Consider the following 20,195-nt stretch of genomic DNA (forward strand, 5'->3'; position numbering starts at 1 on the left):
ATGCAACGTCGGAAATTATCGCGATCGGGCCTTATTAAGGCGAGAAAAGGGCAATCTATAGTGCGCCCGAGGAGCGGCGATATCTCAATAAGGAGCAAAGACGTCGATTCGCTCGCCGGGGAACAATAACGAATTAATGACGTCGCCGGTCTCGGACGTCGGCGCAAGACTCGGACCATCACTTATCCACCTCCGCGCGGTCCTGTATAATCGTTTAATTAATACCCAGGGGGCGAGGCCCGCGACCCCGTAGGAACGAATCGAAGACGAGCAGCCTTCCTCATTGTTGTCCCCGTCTCTGTTCCAGGCTCAGGGAGGAGAGGACCGACACGGAGAGGGCGCTGGCGTTGGACCACAAACCACGGGACCTCAGCTCTCACAACGGTAAATCATCCGCTCGCTTCTGCGACTTCTCGACTACGAGAGGATTTTTCCCGACGACTTCATCGGGCCCCAGCTTTCCAGAAGCTGAAGTTCGATGAATTCGGGATGCGTTGCGCGGTTACATAACCTGGAAGAGTAGAATTTCCTAGGATGGCCTCTAGGATGAGTCCTGGAGGTGGTCCCCCAACGATGGTGGATTAATCGTTTGTCTTGGCGTTAGCTAGAGCATTGTTGGATTGCGCCATTTTCTGTAATGGAACAGGAACTTTGTGGTTGACCGAGAATTTTTCCTAATGAAGTCAGGTTACGTAACCTGGAGGAGTAGGACTTCCTAGGATGGCCTCTGGGATGAGTCCTGGAGGTGGTCCCCCAACGATGGTGGATTAATCGTTTGCCTTGGCGTTAACTAGAGCATTGCTGGATTGCGCTAGTTTCTGTAATGGAACAGGAACTTTGTGGTTGACCGAGGTTAACTCTTCCTCCAAGTTATGGATGGTTCCCTTCAGACAGTGTTTAGGGTAGTGGTTGAAGAGACGGATTCCTAGACTGGACTCCCCAGCTTCCTTGTCGTTCTATACAAATTAATCTAATAGTTCGCAACCTATCAATGACAATTTCTTCTTGGAGTTTCAAGTAAAATCTGAATTCTTGAAGGAGGGACACGGAAAGGACATCACGTCCCAACCAGCAGCTAATGGAGAACGCAACTCGCCATAAACGTTATGATCTACCGGCGTTAGATTTTCTGACTGTTGTCGGTCATCTTCGGAAAAGTCATTTGACAACTAGACTTTCGCCCGACGATTTTTCGATAATAAGCCACGTCCGGTTTCATGGGCCCTTTTTGCACGCTCGCGAAGTTTGCGACCAAAGACCGGTTTGGTGTCATACTGGATGGGTGGAGTATTAAAGGGTTAAATCTGGATGGGCTGAAGATAGTCCCAGGCCATCCAGAATGGAGACTAGCGTTACCCTCTTTAGCAGGACTCGCGGGACTCGTGTCACCGGGACTTACTCGTGTAACGCGAGATCCCTAATCGGGGTCCGGGCCCTAAGCCCATAACGCGGGGGAGGCTCCTAATCGCGTTTCTCTCTTTCTGGACTTTCGGGTCCCTCGGGATGCCGCGGTCCTTTTGGGACTCGTGAACCTCTCGATCGGCCCGTTGCTTCTCGGCGAACGGACCGGCCCTCGGGCCCCGTTTAGGGCCCCGGAGATTAAGTCCGATATCGGGTTTCGCGGATGCCCCGTTCTCCGGCATCGTCTCCTTTCCTTCTGATTCCTCGTAATATTTTAATCCGTCTGGACGAGCCCTTTATACCACGTCGAGATGGACTCTCAGTGTCCTTCGGACACGCGTAAGGCCCATTTGATGGGGAATCCGGAATTCGACTCTGCCGGCCACCAGTCTAGGGTATTAACTGCGCGCCTCCTTCCTCGAAACTAGGGCCGTATCTCTTCTCAGGTCACTATAAACAAAAAACTCCTGAAACAAAAGTTCTCCACCGTACCATCCCTCACAATTTTCGTCCGAAACATTTTCTCGTAACTTTAAGATTTCAGGAAAGAAATCGTAATTTATCCGAAGGGCCCAACAAGTAGCGCAAGGAACAAGGGCATCAGCATTGAACAGCAGCGCTGAGATAGAAAGTGATGATATCAAATCCAGGAGGGCAAACAACTTCCGGTTATCATTTCCCGTACCTTTGACTAGTTCACCCAGCTCTCCACGAGTCTCTCTGGATTTTCAACCCCAATCTTCCCGCCTCGTCGAGGTGGACCCTCCGGAGTGCGCGCGTGCGTGGGTGGCCATGCGTCACTTCGGGCGCCGGTCACCGCTGCCCAAACAGAATCCATCCACGTCAGGATTAAAATGCTAGGATATCAAATAGGGTGTGGGACGGTAGGAAGGAGGGAGCGAGGGAGACCTGAAGAGAAACAACCGGCGAGGAAACGCGAGCGAGAGAAAGATGGCAGTCCGCAGCGTCCGAACCGGGAACGGCACGAGGCAAATAAAATCCATCACCGTGTCAGCTGGCGCCCTCTGTCTTTCTCAGTTCCTTTTTCTCGCGTTTCTCCCTTTGCCGGCTAATTTGGGGGCCCCCAATTTTTCCCACCGAGCCCCCTGCGTTTGAATCTCATCTGCGAGCATTACACATCGACGTTTCTCCATTCGCAGGGTCCTCCAATGGTCACAGTCCGGTCCTGAACCTGTCTAAGACAGCGGGGAGCGGAAGCGTAGGGGAGCACTCCGGAAGCGAGGCAGAAGCGTCGCATCGCTCGCAGGATGAGGACGAAGAGGACGACAACCTCTCCGAGGACCTCGAGGACGACAACGAGAAGGACGAAGGTTAGTGTGCGACCCATCTTGGTGATGGCCAGGCGTTACCTTCATACGAAAAAGGATACCACCCCAGATCCAGTTTCCTTTCGTTCCCGATTTCCTGGCAATAGGCAGACCGACCTAGTGAGATCCCAGAGTTAGGTCACTCCAGTGATCGGTTCTGACCATCCAGCGATCCATCATCGACCACTTAGCCGCGTCGTTCGATTTGGTGTGTTCCCTTTGCCTGGCGTATTTCCTCGGTTTCTTCGAGTGGTGACCGATGGGGGGAGAAGGAGCGCCTGGAAAAAGGAGAGGACGTCGATCGAGGGGAATCCGATCCTTCGGGCTCTTTGTTTGACCGGTCCGAATCGCGTCCGGTCGGTTGACTCGGATCGAGGGTGACCGCTCGATAATCGGCGGCTTGCCATCCGATCCGGGACAGTCGGACCGGTCGGCGTTGCATATGCAAATGGAAATAATTATATCGGTCCAAGTGGACGCGCCTTTGGGGAAGGAGGCCTCCCCGGTTGGCGAGTCCGATGGGTCGGGGACCCCCTCATCGATCATCTCTGGGAGAGGACCGACGTTCCAGGATTCCCTTGCCTGGCTGGCTTGGCTCTCTCAGCGGTTGTCATGTGTGCCCACCACCTGTACCGGCGACGCCGCCGGGACGATAGGAGACGACAGCGGATGACAACGGCGCGACTTGCTATGACGCGATTATCTCGCCTCTCGGACCTGCACCTCTTGCTTTTGGCCTCGCGCCGCGGATTCGCAAGGGATACGCGGATTAGCCGAATCGCGCGAACGATGTGAACAACTCGCGTAAACGATACGCGCATTAAGGTGAAGTGAAACACCCTTCAAATCAGTCGATTCGAATACAACCCTTTTTTTTAAGGGTATTGGACCAAACTGTCCGAAACTTTGACACATCACTCCTGATCATCTAAGAATTGTCCTGACACATTGAAAATTTGGATTTTTGGAAAATATTTTCTAACTTAGCCCAGACCAGAACCAAAATGGCGACGAACTCTCATATTTCGATCGATATACAATTATCGAATGCTCTGATATGAGAATCGAAAGGGTCAGGACAATTTTACGACGATTTAGAACACTCTGGTAATCGATAAACTCGCATTTGAACGGGATAAAGGCAAAAAAAGTGTTGTATGCGCTTCTTTGCCAAAACGATGGTAATACGAGGTCTCGGAGTGAAAATTTAATTGACCTGGAAATCATAGATGGCGCAGGGGGTCCCTCTGCAGTCAATTAGGGCCCCAGAACGCATGAATCCAGAGGATTTCTGGAGTTTTACTTCGATTTTTTTATATTTATTGTACGAAAACGACAGGTGGAGTATGCCATTTGGTACAATACCCAATATAACTCGACACAGCTGTCAATATAAAAACGAACGTCGGCAACGTAGGCATTTAGAAAAATCTTCTTTATCGACGTTGATCAAGTTCCTCGACGCGTTTCACTTCACCTTAACCGACTCGGGCTGGTGATAAGCGTATCAAACAACTCGCGCATTAACTAATTTGCGCTTGTGAGGCGCGCATTAACTAATTCGCGCTGGTGAGACGCGCATTAACTAATTTCCCCTGGTGAGACGCGGATTAACTAATTCGCGCGAGAGATATGCGCACCGAATAACTCGCGCAAGCGATACGCGCATTAACCGACTCGTGCAGGTGATAAGCGTATCAAACAACTCGCGCGAGTAATACGCGCATTAACCGACTCGTGCAGGTGATAAGCGTATCAAAAAACTCGCGAGTGATACGCACGTTAACTAATTTGCGCGAGCGATGAGCGCCTGAAACAACTCCCGCAAGCGATACGCGCATTAACCGACTCGTGCAGGTGATAAGCGTATCAAAGAACTCGCGCGAGTGATACGCGCATTAACCAATTCGCGTTAATAATACTCGTTAATACCAACCCACACGAGTAATGCGCGCGTTCATCAACCCGCGCGAGTAATACGCGCATTAATCAGCTCACACGAATATTACTCGCTTAATCAACAACCAGGACTGATACGGATATTAACCAATGTTTGTAATTAATATGCATAGCGGTCGACTCGCATAAGCAATATGCGAGTGGTACTCAGACATCATGATCCGACCAAGATGATCTGCCTCGTGCTCTAAATCATTTATAGTTGAAATTGCGTTAACAATCTAGTTTGCGTGTAACGCCGTGGTTAAACGTTCTTCCACGTCGTGACTAAGATAACAATGATCAAGATCAGTTTTTATTATCTTGACGTGATCAAAATACCCCATGGCACCACGAGTCATTTTTCAGACTTTCCAACTTGCGATGTAGTTCTCATGAAGAGGGCTTCAATGATTTAATCGGATCCTATCGTAGACTCAAGAACAGAGGATAGTTGGATTAATCGATGAACGCTCCCGATCAATGTCCCCAGATGGATCCCGATTTCTTGTTCGGATCATTTCTACATCCGAGTCTCCCCGCCGCGTCCCCCCCAGGGGTGGAGAACCACTGTCGGGCCCCGGGCGGATCATTAGAGGCACATCTCCTGTATTTAGTTTCATTTTAATAGTGAAAGATGGCCCGAGATATGATCTGGAGCCGGACCATCTCGGGCCGTTATCTCGCGCCCCGGCCTCACACTTCGACCCATCGAAGCAGCATTAATCGCATCGATTTCTAATCGATTCGCTCATTGTCGCGCACAGGCACGTAGATTGGCTGCCAATTAGGGCCCAACGAGACGTCACGACGGTGACGTCGGTGGGCCCATGGGCATGTCGCCTACCCGCGCGAGTTTCGCGGGCAAACCTGTCAAGGGGCCCATGGGGCCCTAAAGGGTCGAAATTGGAGGAAATAAAAAAAATCAGATGGTCACGGGGGGCGCGGCTTCTTCGGTTTTAACGAGCACTATAAAATATAGTTGGGCCGGGCTCCCATTTTGGGGTAAATGGGCCTTACGGCGAGGGGGATGGACGGGGGGTGCCGAGGTGATGATTCCCAGTAAGAGGCGAAGGGGTCGGCGGGGGTCGCGAAGTCCAAGACGTGCAGCTTCAGGGTAGATATTGGGGGAGGCAAAGGGGGAGGGAAGTACCTATTAGCGTATCTTTAACGCGGTCAAGGCGTGGTGGCTTTATTTGGATGTAAACGCCTGTTCATCCCCCCGCTCCCTTTCTCGAATAGGGGGCCCCGGGAACGAGGGGCGGCACCGGGGCCTTCGGAGGGAGAGCAGGGGTCAAGGGTGGATCGGAAAGTCGTTTACCGTAAGTGCGGTTGCCATTACCAGGGGGGGCAGCACCCGAGGTTCGTTAGGTCGCGCCGTGGAATATTGTTTCCCCCGCGCGGAGTTGAGAACCGGTAACGAAAAGAGAGTATCGAAAAGAGGAATAAGAGGGGCCCCCTCTGAGCGGTCGTTTTCTGGACCCCGCAGATCGCGGGCCCTGGCACCGGTGAACTCGGAGCTGGTCGTCTACTCACCTCCTCGTTGGGACCTCATCGGCAGAAACATATGACGGAACGTTTAACCGCGTTCACCACCAAAGTGGGGACGATCACTTCCACCGGTAGGTGGCATGAGCATCGAATTCGGTGGGAGGGAACCAAAATGTACTTTTTCGCTCGGATGAAGGAGACGCGACGCACAATGGGCAGTGTTTAGCAACGGGCGAAAAATGTGTGCGTATTTTGCACGTATAGGACTCCCACAACGGCTAGACACCTCTGGACTAGGCGCCGAAACGTGTGTGACACCCGGCCGCCCACACACGCCAGTTGGACACTCCGCCTAGAGTCGGCAACGGTTGCTAAGAAATGCCCAAATTCCTCGCGAGAAACTCGAAAATCCTGAAAAAGGTGCTCGATATTAGGCGCTAGAGGCCCTGCAAAATCGCTGGAGTGGTGAGCGTCCTTAATGTTCGCGGAATAGTCTTCTAGTCTTTTGGGGAGCTCGGAGACGGAGATGAGGTGTCCAAGGACTTCGGCGCGAAACTGGGCCCCGTGGTTGACAGCGGTGATCCTGGAACGATTTGCACGTGGTAAGCCACGAGGGCTGGCAAAACCGGCGAATGCTAATTAACGGAATTAACGATCGCGCGCCGAGGCGCAATGAAATGGTAGGCGGGGAATCAGCACTGGGCCCTATGGAGAAAAAAAAAAAGAAGATGGACCCGGGTCGCACGCGGCCGTATATAAATCCGGGACTCGCGGGATGCGGCGTGTCTTCCCAGCGTGCGTCGGGGACCTACGCCGAGATGTACCCGGGACGTTATCCCCGTGCCTCCTGCCTATGCGGTGATCGAAGTAGACCCCATCGAAAGCCCGTGGGAGTGTACACGAGCGCGGAATGCCGTTCTGATTTAATGAGAGACGACCGCCGACGACCGGAGGCGCCTAGCGCGGCCCGGATCGAATCGGACCCCGAGACCCTGGGGCCCGGTACCCCCGATCAGCTGATTTCCGTCAATTTGCCTGATACTCCGACGCTGGCGTGGGTTATCCTTCGGCTGGAAAGGTGGTACTTCGCCATCTCGCATCTCGGAGAGAATTATTATCGATGCCGAGTCCAGCATCACGAGTTTCATAGCTGGGGCGGGGAAACACGAATCCCTTACAGATTTGGATGTAAATAGGATCTGATAGGCTACGAACGAGGATTTGTCTCTGGTTTAAATGTCTATGCTGCTCAAAGTACATGCGGTGTAGTTTTAGGATTGGAGGAACGTTTAGAGTTCCGATATGTCCCGGTCTATGTATGAAACTGATCACTTGATCATGGTTAGGGATTGTCGAACCCAGTTTGTCTATGCAAGTGGATAAACTGATTCTTAAGGACGAACGCTAATGGGACGGCGGAGGGTCCAAGGGATCAGCTCTTAGAACGTGGTAACTACTTGAACAACCACACAAAGAGCCATTTGCCTAGGGGACGCATGTTCTGAGCATCTCACTGATTGTGACAACCTTCTAAGGACCAACGGAATCAGTCCCAACACTAATTTCACTCGCGGTCTCGAGATGCCCAACATCGGGCCCACCAACAGAGTCCAACCAGAGGTTCCAATCTCGGTCCCAGCGATTCGTCGATCATTGGGCCCTCCGCTGCTCCACTCCCGTGCAAGCGATGCAGAGTGACGCGAGTCCGGCTTGTTCGCCGATAATTGTAATGGTCGCGGGCCCAGCTTGCGTCTCGCTATCAGCTCCGAGGGTCTAAGGCGCGAGCATTAAATCCGCTCCGGCGAGCGAGTGGGGAATCTCGGCGCGCTATAAGTTAGCTAAAGGCCGCTTTGCGCGGTTGTAGGTGTGCGCTGATAATTAAAAGACGATACAATAAACCACATATCATTGGCCATAAAGCAAGTGGCTTAAAGCCGGCCTGCCGGCGGCGGTGTGGGCCGGCCGCGAGCGGTCGGGCCCACGCGGCCGAGTCGGGCCTAACCAGACCCCCAATAACCGGAGAAGATCCCCCAGGTGGAGGGGATCCCGGGGATGCCCACGAATTTCTCCGATCCTGGCGAGGGCTAAATCAAAGATCGGCCAGCTCGCGGAATGCGTGGGTGGACGCGGGGCCGCATGCGGCCCACCGCTCACGGCGGCCGGACACGCGACCCTCGAAGGAGAGGGTCTGCGATTTATCGATATCATCGTCATAGGAGCAGGAATGCGGCTTGTAGAGGCGAGATTATGCCCGGAGGGTAACCTCGCGGATGAGCTTTCCATCGGTGGCGCCGTTTTGCCTGGACTTACGGAGGAACTTATTTTTGGAACGGCGAGAGGACGAGAACCAAGTCTTCTTCTTGTCGATCCGCGACCTAGGCACCTTCTCAGGAATCGGTGCCGATTAAACAGGCCATTTTCATGTTCTACTTTCATTGTTGGTCATCACTGATTTTAGAAGTGATCGGTACAAGTTGAAGAGGCGAAGAATGATACCGGTCAGCTTCACGTTTGGGTTTTTGGGACGTGATGGATCTTTCGAACTGGCCATTGCCTCTTCTGTATCTCCAGATTTCCCAGTCCTAGTTGCGCCTATTTGCGTTCAGATTTTTGGAACTGATGGATCTCTTGACGAGCTTACGTTGGGTGTTTTGTTCTTCCAGATCTCTCGGACGTGCCAGAAAATCTGCCCTTGCCAGCCCCGGGCTCCGAGAGTCCCCAGGCCCTGAACTATTCCCAGATCGCCACCGCAGCGGTAGCCGTGTCCCAGGGGTCCCAGGACCCCTCGGTGTCCAGCACGGAGACCCTCCTCAGGAACATCCAGGGCCTCCTCAAGGTAGCTGCTGACAACGCGAGGCAGCAGGAACGACAGATCAACTACGAGAAAGGTCAGTGGCTGGGCTTTCTTAAGACGCTAGAGGGCGCTCTCCACAATTTCATTATCTTCCAGTTGTCCCAGAACCATATCGAAAGGCGCTAAGTAGCTAGCAAGAAAAATGTCCCATGTGCTACTACAAATTTCCCTGAGACCTCTTCGACATTAAACAAATTACTGCTCTAGCAAACCTCCCCACAGAGGAAACACCCTTTCCAAATATGATTTCGCAACCTCGCCAAACCTAAAATCCAAATCGCATTTCTGTGTCCCTTGTGAAGAGATAAGAAAATTACCGACATTTCTCGTTTCTTGTAATGTTTCAAGAAAAAAAAATTCAGGATATCCTATAAAATTCATGGAATCCGAAGAAAGAGAAACATGTTGAGTCTCAGAAATTTAATGTTCCACCCTGCATCCCTGACACTTGTAAAAGGACATTGATAAGAGATGTCGCCAGGGGTCGTACGTTCATATTTTTTGTTTAGACGTGTTCTAACAATGATATTTTATCGATAATTATCGTATTACATGGGACAAGTTGCTTTCTTCCTACTTCAGGTGCCCTCTTCTCATCTCTTCCTTCCTTCCTCATTCCCGTCGCCCTCCTGCGGAGAGTCTTTATTCGTAAGAAACGCAAATTTCTCTGTAAAAGCCCCGCTAGCTTGTTCCTGCTAATACCCCCGAGTTCGCACCGATGCTATTTATACAAAATGATTAATTATTGTCAAAGTAGCATGTAGGTAGTATACTCATATCGTAGAGGAGAGGATGTTTCTCCGAACGTTTTTCTTTCTTTTTTTTTTTCTCAATCTCGGTGTATTATCGTATCGAGATGTCGATATACGTAAGGAAAGCGAGAAAGAGAGGGAGAGAGTGAGAGATTTTAATGAGTGTGACAACTATTAAAAAGGGGGTGGTTGATGCGATAGTAGTCGTAGTGGTACCAGGGCATGTAGGCGTGAATTTGTACGTCAATTAACGTTAGTCGATAACTTTATTACAATATTAATCGCATTACTTGTCTCGGAATGAAGAAAAAGAGGCCTTTTCTTGATAAGTCGATTTTAAGGTTGATATTCCTATTACTAAGCTACAGGAATATGGACCTTATAGAAACGTCTCGAAACATATCTCAAATCGTTGTCATTAAGACCTCATCAATGTTTATAATTTCATCTATTCGTCGCATTGCTCTGAGAGTTTCATCCATTACGCTAAAGATTTAAATGAATTTGTAACGTTGCAAAGAAGAGGACAAACGAAAAGGAGGAATGAACAATTTTATGTAGTATTAAAGTGAGATGGTAATTGTTTTAAAATCGGAAATGAATTGTTTTATTGATTCGCTGCTTCATTTGGCGTGCTCGGACTCTTATTCGTTTTACAAAATACATAACGTTTTCTTTTATAAAAGGGAAACATTACACCCATTCTAATGGAGAGTTTGACATTTTTTTATACAAGAAGAGTTTCGAATTTCACATGCCCTGGTAAAAAAAAAAGGATCGATTCAGATTTCCTTACAGCCCTAGATGAATTTAGCCCTAAGAACTTAGTCCTAAGCTAAGAAACTCGAATCTCGATGTACACGAAACTTTAGTCACTAATATTATTTAACCAATTATCCGCGATTAGTCAAAGATCCCGAATTAACGAAATTCAGCCAATTGTTATGAGCGCACTCGTAGATACTTATTACGTATAGAACGATGTAAGCCTTGAGACCTTTTATCATGGAAATTGGAGATAAGAGAAGAGTGTTTAAAAAATAAAAACCAATCATATACAGTACACATTGCCAATGGGGTTCGATACTCGAGCAATTGCAGATTCGCCGGAAGCCTCGAATTTCTCAGCCTATTTTCAAATTTCCCCCGAAATTCATCAATTACGAAATCTGCCATTGGTCGGCTATCAAGACTGCTTATCATTTTTCGATCCAAAAAGTGAATTGACGAGGAGTGATTACGGAAATTCAATTATACAAAAAAAAAAAAGAAAGAAAGATCACAAACGCGATACTCATCAAAGTCGAATTAAGCGGTGGTGAAATTTTGGTAGAATCACGCGTGGCCTTTTTCGAGTCGTCCGATTAAAATTAAAATTGTTTATATTTACTTTGGTGGAAAGCGACGTTTTGGACCAATTCGGGATTGCTCGATCACGGCGAAAAAAAATAGAGAGAGAGAGAGAAGAGAGAGCACTTCTCTCCGGGAGGGCTGACACTACCGGCACCCTGCATGCACACTCATAGGTACGTACATGCATACACATACAGCGAGGAGGATAGCGACTAAAAGAGAGGAGAAGAGGCGAAAAGAAGTGAAAAGAGATGCGAAAAGAGGAGCCGATGCGGTCCCCGAGAGGGGCCTTATCCGCATTGGCCACCCTCGCCGGGGCCCATAAAGTCGGACCGATATCGGCCCGACCAAGAGGGCCCTCGGTTCACGGTACGTTTCATAAATTCCCTCGAAACGGAACGCGGGACGTTAATTACCCATTAGCCGATACAAAGTGTCATTTTCAGGGCCGTTAACTAATGCGTTCGCCGATTTAGCGGCTTATGCTCGCGAGAGGTGACGCTCGTGCTGGGCTGCTCCGTGATCCGGAGATGATCGTGATCGGCTCTCGGGTCAGATCAGCCTCCGAGGATCTAAAGAACTCCAGAGGGGACTTTACAGAAAACCTCGAGCCTGTTTTTTGAACGCGTTTATTCTCACTTTCCTTAGGAAATTCAATCCTAATTATTCTCAAATTCAGATTGGTAGTTTGTTGGGTTGCTCCGCGATCCGGAGATGGTCGTGATCGGCTCTCGGGTCAGATCAACCTACGAGGATCTAAAGAACCTCGAGCCGGTTTTTAGAACGTGTTTATTCCCACTTTCCTTAGGAAATTCAATCCTAATTATTCTCAAATTCAGATTGGTAGTTTGTTGGGTTGCTCCGCAATCCGGAGATGATCGTGATCGGCTCTCGGGTCAGATCAACCTACGAGGATCTAAAGGACCCCAGAGAGGACTTTACAGAAAACCTCGAGCCGGTTACCAGAACGCGTTTATTCCCACTTTCCTTAGGAAATTTAAACTCAGTCCTAACTATTCTCAAATTGAGATTGGTAGTTTGCCATAGTGGTCCACCTTACCGTCACTTCAAATCTAAAGACAGAACTTTTCTTCAAGTCCTAGCTAGACTTTGTTACTTGTTTATCGAGTTGAAAACCGGTACCTAATTGAAGCTTAATGTACGTAGTATACTAAAAGCAATTGTCATTAAAACATAAAGCGAAATCTGCGCTTGAAAATAATACTTTAACACGTGATTATAGATGCTCTAAGGAAGAACGCGGTGCCCTAAAAATTAGATTTTTCGAACAAAATTTTGCGTTTATCTCGGACAAAAACCAAAAGAAAGGTATTTCTTTTTCGAAAAATGAAATTTCACGGGCACGTGCGTTCTTCCATAGAGCCTCCATAATCACGGGTTAAAAATTCAAATAATTCGGTGCACCTAGTTTGGAGGAAATGTTTATAAATATTTTCACTTTCTGGTACATATATATCACCTTGAGAACTGTGAGCTTTCCAGAATTCGTATGTATTGTTTTGAAGAATCCAAGAGGGTCCAGGGTCTTTTCGAAGGCGATGCGCCTCCACGGCTCCAAGAGGAGGAATAAGTCCTCGGATGTTGGAATGCGGTCGGGGGTCTTTGAGAGACGCGTGACACGAGTACCGAGAGTACCGAGGGAAGCTGCGGTACGCGCACGTGCGTGCCAAGGAGATTTCCGTCGTCCCGAGTCGGGCAGGACGTTAAGTCGCAAAGTAGGACGCGGATATGTGGAAGAGGAAGGAGCGAGAGAGAGGTGGAGATGCCCAGGTCGGCAGCTAGGTCGGGAGAGAGCGAGAGGGCGCTACCGCGAGTCCGCCATGGCGCACTTTGGCGAAGGGGAAAAGAGAGAGAGGGAGAGAAAAAGAGGGAGAGAGACGGCTGCCCGATTTAATACTCGAGCGAGCCAGCAGCTCGTTTTACACCAGATGGTTTTACATACGGCCGCTATCGTGTTACTTGCGAGCCAGCTACGAGCCAGCTCTGAGCCAATTCGCGTGAGATGCCTTCGATGCGGAATATTCCCGATATATTAGTGGTCTTTGTCGGTAGGTCGGGGGGACCCGCGATGGGCCGTGTCCTCGCCCGGGCGGTCCAGGACGATCCTGGCTGGGCGCCAACGGGAGGTTCCTCCGCGAGGATTGCCCTGGAAGTAGGATCTTTATCTGCCCCTGTGTCATATCGGGTCCTGCTACTGCTGTAATATTCCGCACCGAGAGTCATCCTCGAAATCCTTCAGCAGAAAGATCCTCCACCGTTCGGCCGAATGGCAAAGGTCCTAGTGAACGACATTGATATCAGTCGTCCAGGAAATCGTCTAGATTGAGGATCCCTTGGCACCTGGGACAGCAGATCTACTGATGCGATCTGAGTCCCCCGGGGAATTTCCAACTATCCAGCGAAAGGGTTCTTCAGTATCAGATTTATTGTTACAAATGGTGGATAAAGGTCCTAGCGTGGGACGGTAGTTCGAACACTAGTCTCGGAGAAATCTTCATAGAAGTACTATGCATTCTTTGGAAGTTGCAGTTCTTTATTTTGCGACTCGCTTTTCATGATTCGACAAATGGAGAAGGGTCTAGAGCTGCTGCAAGGCCCAAGACACCAGCTAAGGTGCTGGTACAAAGGTACCATGCACCAGCTAAGGTGCTGATGCCTGGTACCTTTGCGCACTGCAGTGGTAAGGGAGTGTGTAATTTAGCGAATTCAAAGAACTAAGTACTTTCAGGTACTTGGTTGAAAGCCTTATAACGACGAAATGTTTTGAACCCACGTGGCTCTGGTCGACCGAACGTTGAACACCACAACAATATCGGTCCGACATCTGGGGTCTAGGCGGCGACCCTTTTCATCCAGCAGCTTTAACGAACGTCGCACTCAGGAGAGCTCGTGCCAGTTCGTGTGAAATATCTCCGATACGGGATGTCCTCGGTGTATATTATTGGCCTTTGTCGGTGGCAAAGGCTGTCCGTGCGTCAGGAGGATCCTCCATCCTGAGCGCCCTGGCCAGGGTGGACATGGGTGGGCGAGGGAGCGCCGGTGGAAGTCTCCGCGGCAAGACACTCGGACGTGGGGTGGACTTTTATTTGTCCGAGGATCGGGTTTCACAAATGCGCTAATATTCCGCACGGGTACCGAGCGAGCCGCCTGCTGAATCCTTCGGTCTTTTTGCCCATCGCTCTCCCGTTTCACGCAATCGACGCAGGTCCCTGCGCGCCGTTTAGCAAAGACAGTCGCTGGTAGTATTCATCCTTCGTCCTTTGACGGTAAAATGACGACTTTTCATATTCATTCATGCTTCCAGGATGTAATTAAGAGATCTGCTGAACCCCCAACCCCAAAACACAGAAGAGTCCTAGTCAAATTCACAGTTCCTTTTGAAGTAGAAATTATCCCAAGCACGCCAGAGAGATGATCAAAGATCCTTCATTTAGAGGATGTAATTAAGGAACCACCAGTTAATACCGGTATAGTACGAACAGTAACATCTAATTCTTACCAGGACGTCCTGAACCCCGAGCTTTAGAACGTCAAGGCACTTCCGAAATTCCCTATGCCAGTCGTTGTTCCTTTCTGCCTATCATCATCATCGTAAAGACCATAGAGAGATAACCCGAGATTTTTGATACGCAGAATGTGATTAAAAAAATCACCTCTTTACGTTGCGACAACGCACTCAGTTCCTTACTCCCAGGACGATTGAATCCTCCAAGGTAGTCGCTATAGGAACACCAAGCACTCGAAATTCCCCATAGAACTCCCTCTTCGAGACCGCGGATCGCCAGAAAGACCTCGGAGATATGATCCAAGATCCTTGGTCTGCGGAAAATCTGAAATCTCCTGGTGGCGTCCTTAAAAAAAAAAAAGACGCCACCAGGAGCTGAGCGATCAGCGATCCTTCGGGCGATAAAGCCGGCCGGGCAACGCGGATCGCGGGCCCTGTGGGGCCGGTTAAGGCCTCGGGAACGAGAGGGGATTGAGTTGTAGCCAAGAGTGGAGGATCTTATGTAGATTCCTTGTAGATCGTGCACCCGATTCGATCGCGATCGGCTACCCGGTACCGGGTTAATTAAAATTGTAAGGGTCCTGGCTGGAGAGCTCGCGCGGAGCGGCCCTACCGCCGCCCCCTCGCCGTAAAGTCCTGCGATTTTTGGCCTCGGCCTGGGAGGCTGCGAGCCTGAAATCCTATTATCCCGCTCGGCACTGCTCCCGCCTGCATCCAAGCAGGATGCAATACCGATGCATCGATGCGCCGATGCGCTACCGGACCGATGCACCGATGCACCGATCCTCCCGCGTGCCGGAGACGTATTCCCTGTTACGTGGCTTCGGTTAACGATAACATCGACCAGAGCCTATCTCGCGAGACCAAACTCACCAGAGTCTAAATTGCGAATCGTATACCTAGAAAATACACGAAGTGCAGTCCCATCAATGGACTTTCACCCTGGATTTAGAATTTCAAGATGCGTTCCTCGAAATAAGCGCAAAGTGCCTATCTGAAGTTCAAGCCATCTGAAGATGAAAGGGAACATTTGATGTCTGATGATACGATCATCGTCGATGGATGTTATCAGGAAATTCATTTTCCATTGAACTGTGATTGGACCACCGAAACGTGTCAATGTTCCCAGGGTTTCCAGGGAAAGTGCAAGGTAAGTTAATTTCTGTATGCACCCCTATTTATGGATGAACATGCCGTCCCCCGGTCCCTGGTTCTGGTCAACCAAGAAGGAAAGGATGGGTCCTCCGTATCATCCGATGGAATCGGCCAATTAGGGACCATCAATTTTCTGGACATGCCACTCCGATCTTTCCGTCCCCTCTTGTATCTGTCTTCCACCGTGGCTTCCGAAGCTGCAGAAAATATGGCGCGGAGCTTCTAGGAAAAGGCCAGTGGACCAGTCGGAGTCGACAGCGAGTGCGTCGGGGGTCGGCCGGGCCGTCGCGGGGGTGGTGAGGCACGGCGCATAAACGTTCGGGCGAACAAACAGAAATATTGATATAAACATCCGCTTGTCCACCTACCGGGCCCGGTCGGCCTCGGACGGCCGCTCGCTCGGCGCTCCTCGATGCGGCCCGATTGATTTACGGCTCACCCTGCCGAGCCGCGACCCTCCCGACTCGGCGAGTCCGACCGAGAGCTCTATCTCTCCTGCATCGCGAACGAGTAGCCATTATCGCATAGCTGCGAGTTGCACGGAGAAGCTCGGGGAATGCCGCATGGGGGACGTTTTCCACCCTTGAAGAGGTGATCTGCCTCCTAGGAGGTGAATCAACGCAACATGTGCTGGTGGTAACACGGAGTGAACTGATATCTGGCGTTTCAAGGATGGAGTGATAACCTATTGTAAATGATACCGTGACAGTAGATCGATACGCGACTCTTTGTGGCATCTTGGGATGAATTGGGATGCAGGGCATCCATGGTACCCGGGAAAATAGTGATGGTCAGTCGTTGTGCCTAGGTTTGTGTACCACACCCGTAGATACTTTGGGATGAACCGATCCGTGATGCCTGGAATTGGTTGCTGATCATTCGGTGGTACCTTGCAGGCACTTCGATGCTCCATGTATCGGTGATTCATGACCAGATGATCACCGCGTAATGCATCTGTACAAGGATGATCCACTCATTGATACGGCATCTTCGAGGTCATTCCAGATTAACTTGAGGCGTCTCTGCCCCCCTTCGTCATCAGCGCTCAGACACCAGGAACCCAAAGAACTCCACCCCGAGTACCAGTCTCTCCCCCAGGACATCCACAGGACCCTCGATGCCACCTTAGACTCCACCAGCCCCCAAGATCCAAGCTCTCCGCAAGCTCCGAGAAAGGTCGCCAAGACGCCAACTAGGAGGGCGCTAGCTGCGCGATAACGGCGATCGGGGTGTCGCTCGTAAAGGGGCGGCGCCGCCCCGAAAAGTACGTTTAAGGATCGTAATGCGCTTTATCGAGGGAACACCGGCCTCCAAGGCCGAACGAGGCGAAGCGTCTGCGTTCCCCGAGATAAACCGAAACGGCCTGGCTTTTACAGCCGGAGGAATCGGCCACGACGTCGCCGTCCCGACGCGCGACCGGCCGCCCTTTTATTGCACAGACGACGTTTACTTTAATTAGGGGCCTAACGGCATTGTCTTAGATTTAATTAAGACCGGAATCGGTTTATTGGCACCGCGCCCACTCCGGGCGAGGACGCCTCGCGCGAGTCCGGCGCGTGTAGCCCGCGAGCTCGTTATATGGTGGCGCTTAGCAATAAATACCTCGCACCTTTATTACCCTGCGCCTCGAAGAGATACCTTGTACCTTTCGTCCTGGAAGGTTTAAGGACGTCGGACAGGAGTGGTCTGGCCGCTCCGAGACTAGGTCCACCTCCTTCCGTCCAACTCTCTCCGCTCGCCGAGGACCCCAAACCCTCTATCTTGTTTCCTCCACATTTTCGCAATCGTGGACTCCACTGGTTCATCAAAACTAGAGATAACTAGGAGTCGGTAAACTACCGAAATCAGGATGCACTAAATTCCAGCAACTGATAGTTCCACGTGAGTTGTCAGGTAGTGTTGATTAGGAGCTGATCCCTTATCGGTACCTTTAGAAGAACTGGAGCTACTACGTCTTCGATTATAGAGTTCCACGCATATTTTTATGGGCTCTATTGCAATTCTAATCCAGAACCACGCTGTACTGTGTGTTATCGACCAAGTTTCGATCAGCCATCAACAGGAAACATGCTGCCACACAAATTGAGACCTCTTGTTGGGTACCAACCACAGAGATGGGGGTACTATATCTTCGATTTTGGAGTTTCCACTTGAACTTTCATAATCTCCTCGATTCTAAATATGGATTGTAAGCCTAAATCACGTCTCCCTGAGTTCTATTCAAGTCCTAATGAGATATGGACTTTACTGACCAGCCTCCGACCAGCCATCAACACGAAACATGCTGCCCAACAAAGTGAGACCTCTTGTTGGGTACCAACCACAGAGATGGGGGTACTATATCTTCGATTTTGGAGTTTCCACTTGAATTTTCATGATCTCCTCGATTCTAAATATGGATTGTAAGCCTAAATCACGTCTCCCTGCGTTCTATTCAAGTCCTAATGAGACATCGACACGAAACTTTTTGTGGATTCCATTAAGACCTCTCGTTGGGCACCAGGCTCTTCTAACTCCGGCTCTTCGGGGACGATTCGCGGTGAGGAATCGCTCGGAAGGTGGATGTAATTCCTGGGAATAAGGAGAGGAGCAACGCACGGTGTCTGGGTCCCTTCTTTCTCGGAATAGTGGTGACCTCGCACGGTGCGTTAACCGCGAGGAGGTGAGAAGCGGCTGGAAGAGTGGAGGGCGCCTCAGTCGTACAGTCGGAGGTCCCGGTTCGCGAACGACTTCCTTTGCATACATCAATTATTACGCTTCGCGGTTCCCATTATTAGCCGCCTATAATTTATTACTTTCCACCTTAATAAGCATAATAGTTCCCATGGCGGGCCGGCCCTGTCGTGGGGTATGAGCCGAGCAGGGTGCGTGCGCGACCTCTGACCCAGAGACAATCGTTAAGGTAGCGCATTGGGCGGCATGGCCTGAGTGCAGCCACGGATATTTAATTACCTCTAGAACGGCGAACGCGTTCGCTCCAGAAGAACGAGAAGAGAAGAAGAAGAAGCGCCGCGCTCGGGGAGCGAGAGGGGAAGCGCAAAACGAAATCGTAACTCGCTCTTCGGTTTGCCCTTTCCTCCGAGGCTGAGAGGGCGAAGCGGAGATGGGAAATAGAAAGATAGATGGTTGGCTCGAGATAACGCTGAGGAAGGGGAAGAAGCGTAAAGGGAAGTCGTCACTTACCTAGATTTCAATGAAATGCCTTTGACGATAAACCGTAAGAATTAAGGCGATATGAAAGAGTCAGTCTATGTATGTATCTGAGAGGTCAAATCGTTGGGGAAAGTATTCTCCGAATTGGATGTACCGATTTTTATCAAATTTTACCACGTGGGTGTGCACACTCTAAGATACGTCCTGAAACCCAGGAAATTTCATTTTTCATGAAAAATTTATTTATTTATCATGGACTTGAACCAACTTGGCGTGGTCCGTGCACGTTTTCGATGTTTCATGCTTCTTGGAGACTTTGAATCGGAAATAAAGAGTTTCAGGGCCTAGCTCGAACAATTTAGAATACCGTAGAAATGGAATATTACAGAGTCATATGGGAAAATATGGAAAATACTTTCTGCGAGTGAAATGCTGGCTTATCTCGGAGCTAACACGTGCTTTTAGAGGAAATATTTAGTTGCAGCTAAACGTCACAGATGGCGACGTTGGTCTTAAACAGTCGTTAGAATAATGAATTCACGGGATTTCGACAGTCTTACATCGATCTGTTTATCGTTACTTTACTGAAATGGACATATGAAACGCTTCATTTCGTATAATTGTCAACATAGACTGTGAAAGGTTTCAATATTAATATAAATGGCGATAACGGGACGCGCCAACTTATTTATTTTTTTTAATTTATCGATTCATATCATGAAGAGCTAAGATGGGGTACGATTTATTAATCAAGTAAATGGATAAGTACTTGAAGTGTCTCTAGGGTAACCAATGAAGAGGAAACGTTAATAGGGATTTTGTCATTACGTCGATTCGGAATAACGTTCCTTCAGACTTCAATTGTCATTTCCCTGCTAACTCTGTTGAAGATAATTATTTCTTTTAGCGGGTGATTTATTTCCCTCCCACGCAACCAGTGGGGATTAATTGTAAAGCTCGAAATCGCATTCGATCGCGAAACCGAGCAATTTCTTCGCTCGTGGCTCGTACCGCGCCATATTTCTGTGGAGTTTATTCGAATCGGAATTTATGGGTTCGCAAGGTTTCCTTGTTAGCCAGGAACAGGGTGCGCGCGAGGGAGAGGGCGAACTAACGAGAGGAAAAAGGAGGAATCGAGCGAGAACGAGAAATAGCGGGAGAAACGGGGGAGGGAGAGCTCGGAACTGCATTCGTAAAGGCAGTGGTCCCAAAGAGAACGAGAAATGCAGACGCGCGTTGGTAGG

General features: G+C 49.8%; 1 protein-coding gene across 1 annotated transcript in view; it reads left to right on the plus strand.

The window, feature by feature from the left end:
* The window catches only part of LOC105694410 (dachshund homolog 2), a 150,827-nt gene that overhangs the window by 43,561 nt on the left and 87,071 nt on the right, over positions 1-20,195 (plus strand). The window contains exons 4-6 of the mRNA XM_023431732.1: positions 308-384; positions 2,562-2,732; positions 8,822-9,046. Coding sequence (XP_023287500.1) covers positions 308-384; positions 2,562-2,732; positions 8,822-9,046 — 473 coding nt within the window. The remainder of the gene's footprint in view (positions 1-307; positions 385-2,561; positions 2,733-8,821; positions 9,047-20,195) is intronic.

This window comes from Orussus abietinus, unplaced genomic scaffold (genome assembly GCF_000612105.2).
Source record: "Orussus abietinus isolate OABI.00-Male unplaced genomic scaffold, Oabi_2.0 scaffold165, whole genome shotgun sequence".
In the NCBI taxonomy this organism is placed as follows: Eukaryota; Metazoa; Arthropoda; class Insecta; order Hymenoptera; family Orussidae; genus Orussus; species Orussus abietinus.